This window comes from Hydra viridissima, unplaced genomic scaffold (genome assembly GCF_058129835.1).
Source record: "Hydra viridissima isolate aposymbiotic clone 2 unplaced genomic scaffold, HvirCarnegie_v1 scaffold_2, whole genome shotgun sequence".
Classification (NCBI taxonomy): Eukaryota; Metazoa; Cnidaria; class Hydrozoa; order Anthoathecata; family Hydridae; genus Hydra; species Hydra viridissima.
Window position 1 is genome coordinate 17,436,997 of NW_028324301.1, and position 6,833 is coordinate 17,443,829.

The 6,833-nt window shown below is 33.5% G+C and overlaps 1 protein-coding gene, 1 non-coding gene and 1 pseudogene across 2 annotated transcripts; all 3 read left to right on the top strand.

Annotated features, from left to right (window-relative positions):
* The first annotated feature begins 557 nt into the window (after window positions 1-557).
* On the top strand, window positions 558-669 carry Trnal-caa (transfer RNA leucine (anticodon CAA)). Its single transcript has 2 exons — window positions 558-595; window positions 624-669. It is a non-coding gene; the product is annotated as a tRNA-Leu (tRNA).
* A 364-nt stretch (window positions 670-1,033) lies between these two features.
* On the top strand, window positions 1,034-2,795 carry LOC149892263 (uncharacterized). The gene is made up of 3 exons (XM_090078099.1): window positions 1,034-1,075; window positions 1,920-2,222; window positions 2,463-2,795. The coding sequence occupies exons 1-3, from the start codon at window positions 1,034-1,036 to the stop codon at window positions 2,793-2,795; spliced, it is 678 nt and encodes a 225-aa protein (XP_089934225.1).
* A 99-nt stretch (window positions 2,796-2,894) lies between these two features.
* LOC145195365 (zinc finger MYM-type protein 1-like) lies at window positions 2,895-4,088 on the top strand (annotated as a pseudogene).
* Window positions 4,089-6,833: the final 2,745 nt, after the last annotated feature.

A 6,833-nucleotide genomic window follows, 5' to 3' on the forward strand; every position in this document is an offset into this window, starting at 1 on the left:
ATATTAGACATTTACACCTTGGGCAGTGGCGTACCTAGGGTAAATAGCGCCTGGGGCAAACACGCGCCCCTCCTCCCCCACATAAAGTACTTAATTACAATTTTTTTAATAAATGATGACACAAACTTTATTTTATATAATATATTTATTTTATATAATATATTATTTCTTAATTTATTTTATATAATTCTCGCTTATTGTATTGCAACCAAGCCTCTTTTGCGCCCCTTTCAGGTTGGCGCCCATGGCACGTGCCCTGCCTGCCATACCCTAGATACGCCACTGACCTTGGGCAATAGGTCACTTTTACTATATTAAAATATTGCATATAGCAATAACCCAGCAAGCAAGTCACAAGAAAAAAAATTACGAAAAAGAAATGTAAGTAAACACAATATCCTTATAATGTAAGTTAACCCAATACGCACCCTTCAGCGGGTTTCAGATGAAATGGTCGTGAATTTCGATCGTAATGAGTTTTTTAGTCGTACCCCTAAACTTAACAGTGTAAAGAGTTTTAAAAACTTTAAAATTTAATTTTTTACTCATGAAAATATGTCAGGTTGGCCGAGCGGTCTAAGGCGCCAGACTCAAGATTCAAAATCTTCCTATAATTAGGAGCAATCTGGTCCACGAATGTGGGCGTGGGTTCAAATCCCACATCTGACAAACATTTTCCGTAACAAAGTTACGGAAAAAAAATCTTTTCAAGTTTTTCATGACTAATGGAAAATCTTTACTGAAACGCGCAGTGCTCCACATGAGAGACTCCGAAGCAATTTATTCATTTTTTCCAGAGTTAATCTAAAGTTAAATGAGAGAGAAAAAAAAGACCTTTAAAACTTGATGTACGAAAAAAGATTTATAATCGAACTAACATTAACTTGGATGTTAAAAAAAGATAACAAACACACTTTCTCGAATATTACCGCTTTAACGAGATTTTGTTAATTTTTAACTTTTTTTTTTTAATTTATTGTTTTTTTAATAACGATCGTTCATAATCTGAAATAATTTTTTTTAAAAAAAAAAGATGGAGAGAGTACGAAAGTATAGTAACGAATTGTGTAAGCACGTAAGTTTTTCAAAAAAATGAGCTTCGACTTCAAATCCGGATATCGGACAATTTAATATTTCGATTTTGTAATTTGACCGAAGGCCGTCCACGGAACCTCAACTTCGACACTGAAGTCCAAAAATACCCGACGTTTACCGAAGCGGAAATTCGATTTAATACGTCAGACCACCATTTAATTAAAACTATAAGCATTATTATAATAGTAATTACATAGGCGTAGAACGCGCTGAGGCTCGGTGGCTCGACCCCATCCGGAAATATGTCGCTGGGGCTTTGCCCCATCCGGGGAAATTCACTAAGCTTTCAAAAATATTTAAAAAATAAAAACCATAATATACTTAAACATTAACAAATATAACAATTTAAAAACGATTGTAATATTTCCGCAAATACCTATGGTGATTTTCAAAAGTTTATACTATTTTTCGAATTTCAGAAATTCCACGCTTCTAATGAGTTTGAGATTCATTTGTGATCGGTAAAAACGTAATAAAAAGCAAATTTACGGAACTACATAAACTAAAGAGTTGTGCAAGTTAAACGTTAGTTTAGTATTTTTTTTCTTTGACAAATTTGGCAGTATTGTTTGTATTAATTATTTAAAAGTTTTGAATTAAAAATCATTTGAATTAAAAAAAACGTAAATTTTGAAGAAATATTTTAATTGTTCAATGGTACATTGACTTTTAAGTAATAAGTTGTAAGATGTTGTAGAATGAAGAAGATTAGTGAATACTTTTCAAAAAAAGAAAATCAAATTGAAAGAATTGCATTATTTTTTGAATCTCAAAATGCTAATAACTTCCAAGATAATACTCATCAAAGTTTATCATTTGTTCAGTTAGATTATGCAAATAATCCAACCGCTGTTGTTGAGTCGCCGTTTTTTACAGAGGAGCCTAGACCTTCTTGTTCAAGACAGTCATCTTTTCCATCAAAAAAGGGAAGAAAATTTAAACAAAGCTGGAATGAAAAACATAAATGGGTTTTACATGACTGCGAGAAAGAAAAAGTTTTTTGTTCTACCTGCATCAAAGCTACCCAAATGAAAATGCCTTTACCTCGTAGTTCAAGAGAAAAAGATTTGTACGAAGCTTTTATTTTAAACGGATTTTCTAATTGGAGAAAGCGTCACAAATTTTTGGTTCTCAAGAGCGATCTGAACTCCATATGATCGCCTCAGCAACACTGGAATTGAACGTTATCCAACAGCTTAATCATCACCAAAATAAAGAAATGATGGATAATCGTACGGCTTTATCAAAAATATTACAACACTTCTTTGTTTGGTAATTCCTCAATTTCTTTTAAGAAAAATTTAGATTAACTATCAATCATTAAATTTATTTACTAGATAAATAAATGTTTCTTCTAAATGTATTAGGGAACGCAAGGCCTTTTCATTCGTGGAAAGGTTGAAAATAATTCAAACTTTCGCATGCTACTCAAACTACGAGCAGACGATCCTCTGGAACTGAAGAAATGGTTGAATCGTCCTAAAAAGCAAAAGTGGCTCTTGCCTGATATTGAAAACAAAATCATACAAGACTTTGCTCATGCAACGCTTCGTAAGCTATGCGAAAGTATAAGGGAATCACAATTCTATAGTTTGATGGCCGATGAAACAACGGATATGTCCACGAAAGAACAAGTTTCGATCTGCATTCAGCGTGTTAATAAAAAATTTAAAATTGAGGAGCTTTTAATGGGATTTTAGCAAACCGAGAACATCAAGAACTGTTTAATGGACGTTTTATGTCGATTTAGCCTGTTGATTCAAAATTGTCGGGGCCAATGTTTTGACGGATCGTCTAACATGTCTGGAAGTATCTATAGATTTCAAACTTTAATGAGTGGGAAAGAAGAGCGGGCAGTTTACGTGCACTGCCGCGCTCATAATCTCAACTTGGTAGCACAAGATTCTGTTGAAAATCAAACAGAGATCAAGAATAATATGAATTTAATGCAATCATTCATCGTATTTACCCGTGGATCTCCAAAACAATAGGGATGTTTCAACAAATTTCGAAGTGTTGAGGATGTAGAAAGCGGAACATCACTGCGGCCATTTTGCCACACTCGATGGATCCTTAGAAAACCTCCATTATATCTATTACGAGTAACTATTCCGCCATTATCAACTGCTTAGAGGATTTTAAAAATCATTCTGATAATTCAGCCAAAAATAAGTCAGAAGCAGCGGGTTATCTGGAATCTTTTTGTAAGTTTGACCCATTTTTCAAATTGGAAATTTTGCGCATGATCTTCACGATAATCGAGGGTGCTAATACAGCACTTCGAGGTAAACATTGCTTTATTTCATAGTGTCTTTTTCGTAATAGGTTTTAGGCATGCAGCTAAATTTGTGCAAAGCAAGAAATACCATCAACATGTTTAAGAAGGTGTTTAAAGAAGCCCGGGGCGATACTCGCTTCAAAGTCTTATGGGATGCAGCTGTTGTAGCAGCAGAATGTAGTTTACTTGACAATCTAGAGATGCCACAGAAACGTAAAATTACATCAAAATTTACTGGAAGTGGAGTTCCATACTTTGCTACGACTCCAGAGGACCACTACCGCCAGCTTTTCTATGCATCTCTGGATATAGTGTTGTAACGGGACTTGCAACCCGTTTCAAACCGACTGAGACCACTGAGCATTTAGCAAATGTAGAAAAATTTCTCATTGGTTGGTGCTTGGAAGTTGGATTCGTTGAGGCTTTTTACAAAGATGACTTTGAAGATTATAGAGGGCTACAACTCCATCGCAACATATTTATGGATCATATAAAATTCAAGAATATTCAGCTAATTAATTTTGAATCAGTTTTGAAAGAGCTTGTAGACCATGATGGTGTCCTTTCTCAATCAATTCCACTGATTCCCGAGTTTGTGAAGTTGGTAAAAATTTTAGTATGTATGCATGTCACCTCATTTACGTGTGAGCGCTCTTTTTCTTGTCTTCGTAGGCTAAAGACTTATTTTCGTTCTACAATGTCTCAGGCAATTTAAAATAGCGATTGAATCATCTCGCAATTTTAAATTGCCATCGCGATATTGCCTACACTCTTGATCTAGATGATTTGATCGATGAGTTTGTAATGCGTGCCTCCATACGCATGAACACATTTTACTTGAGAAAATAAATTAGATTTTTATGCCCATTGAAAAAACTTTTTATTTCTTATTATAGATTTTCAACTCCTACAAAATAGTTTATGCCCAATCCGGGAAAACTAAAACTCTACGCCTATGAGTAATTAACTTTAATTAAAAGCTTCTTCCTTTATGTTTTAATTGCCATCACCCAATCTTAATAAATACTTAGCACATTATCGGATAAATTCGTTGATTTACTATTTAATTAAATTTCACGGTAAACATGTTTTTAGTCGAATAAAATTTTTTTTTTTAAACGAAAAATGAGAAAACAACGTCCGTAGCCAACAGTCCATCTGCGAGCCGACATCTATGGGGCCGTCAAGAAGCTGGGTCTTTGCAAGGAAGGGGTCTTTTCATCATTCACCTGAATCAAAACAGATTAACTATTAGAAAAAAATATATTATTACATTAAATCGAAGTTGACGAAGCTGGACGAAGTTTGAATGTTTTTGATAATTGAATACAAAAAGTTATTAGCTTCCAGCTTCTTTTACTTTCTGTTTCAGCTGGGTTCCCATTACATCATACACCTTGGCAGCTTGACCCGGGTCCAACGATTTGAGGCCAACGAACTTTCATTGAAGAACTCCCACAAGAAGATGTTCCTCTTTGTGCCCCTTGGTGTTGACACTCCACTAGACTGCTGAACTAATCCAGAGTCTGACACCTATTGGACTTCAATATTAATGTTCACCTCCGGCTGAGAAATCTGGACAGGTAAGTCGAACTTTGAAAACTGCCGGCTGACTTTTGACCAAAAATGAATACTTAAAAAAAAAAAAATACTTAAAATTTGACATGTTGTGCCACGTCTGTCTGGTAACACTATTCGACCGCAACTAAGCGACGATTCTGATTAGTTTTTAGAATATAACTTTGATTGGTTATTTCAGTTTAGACAACAAAAATATTTACAAAAATAGATTGAAAAAATAAATTTCGAAAACAGTATTTCATCTCGTAAATCGGCATAAGAATTTTTAAAAACAGCATTTCTAACAAAGTTAAAGGTGTTCTGACGAAGTTAAACGTTCGAAGCCGAATTCGATAATCGAAGTAAACTAAATAAAAATTTCGCTTCCACTACGACGAAGTTAACGGTGGTTTCCAAAGTCTAAAAAACTAAAAATCCTTCGAACTTCGTAAACCTTGCTTCGTATCGTATTCTTGAAAACGTCTAAGTTTTTCTCCCACCCTTTAAGCATTGATGACAAACAAGTTGATTGGAAAAAATGAAAATCATCGTTTTCTATGTTTTGCAGATTTTTTTTTTTGAAGAAGAAGAAATTAAATTTCTGAGTTAGAGCCAACTACATACATGTATGAAAAAGAATTCGCCTTTGAGCATATAGTAGAAATAGCAATTATAGATGGAACAGTTCAAACAGTATTGTCAGAGTTTGTTATTTCAAAACCAATGAAAAATGTTGAATTTCCGTAGAGTATGAACTCTAATTTCCATGGGTTATAATATGGGCTGTGTACTTTGCATTCATGAATCAGTTTTTAATGCTGCTTTCGGTGTACTGTAATGTAAAAACTTATAAGTTCTTCATTGTAGGAAAGATTGAGATTGATTTTGAGTTTGAGATTGGTTGTCTTGAATTAATTCGGTTGTAATGCAGTTGTAATGCTTGCTAGAACTTATCTTTTAAGGTAGAGTATTCTTAAAATTTTCACCTTTAAAAGAGAGATTTTTAATTCGTTATCTTGTGAAAGAAATACCTTTTGGCAGTGTTTTTTAAATAAGTGTTTTATCTTTTCGCATGCAAACAAAGATCCAGAAAAAAAAATTTAAACCATGGGTGGTTTAATATTTCATAATAATTATTTCTATTATCAATTTTAACACAAAATCAAGTGTTAGTACCGTCAAATTGGATGACTTTGGTTGTAAGTGCAATAAAGAAATTTTGAGTGGTTTCATGATCATAATCTTGAAACAAAATTTGCCTTTCCACAGAAATTGGAAATTCTATCTCATGGTGCATCTCATCATTTTCACTACCAACTACAGATTCACGAGATTTCTTAAATAGAATAGACAACATCTTCTGGAGGTGTTTGTTTCAATGAGAGTAAAAAATAACGTCATGTTTAACATTAAGTTTGGCTTGTAACTAATATTGCCCAGTTTCTTTATGACCACAGAAGATTTCTATCAGACTTTATTGTACAAATTTGCCTCATAAGAATGTGGAATCTATAGGAACCTCTGTATAGTCATATATTCTTTTGATTCCTTGAATCCTGATTGTGTTCTTCTCTTCAGTTAAGTTTTTTTCTTTTTTGCTTGTCATTGCATCAAATCAGTTTATTTTTGATTTTTGATTTCTTGTATTTTGTTTACATTTGGAATTTTAGGCCCTTGTTTTTTAACTCAAGTCTGTATTTTCTTCTAGATATTTTACATATTTTTACCACTTGTAAAAGAAGTTGTTTGTACTAAGAGAAAGGGAAGGAGAAAGAGAGACTTGATCCCACTGTAGATTTTTTCTTAAAACTTTTATTATTCAGATAGCCAAAAAATCTTATCCCATCACTGATGTGACTTTTCCAAGGTGCATTAGAGTAAATTCACACCTTGCATTAAG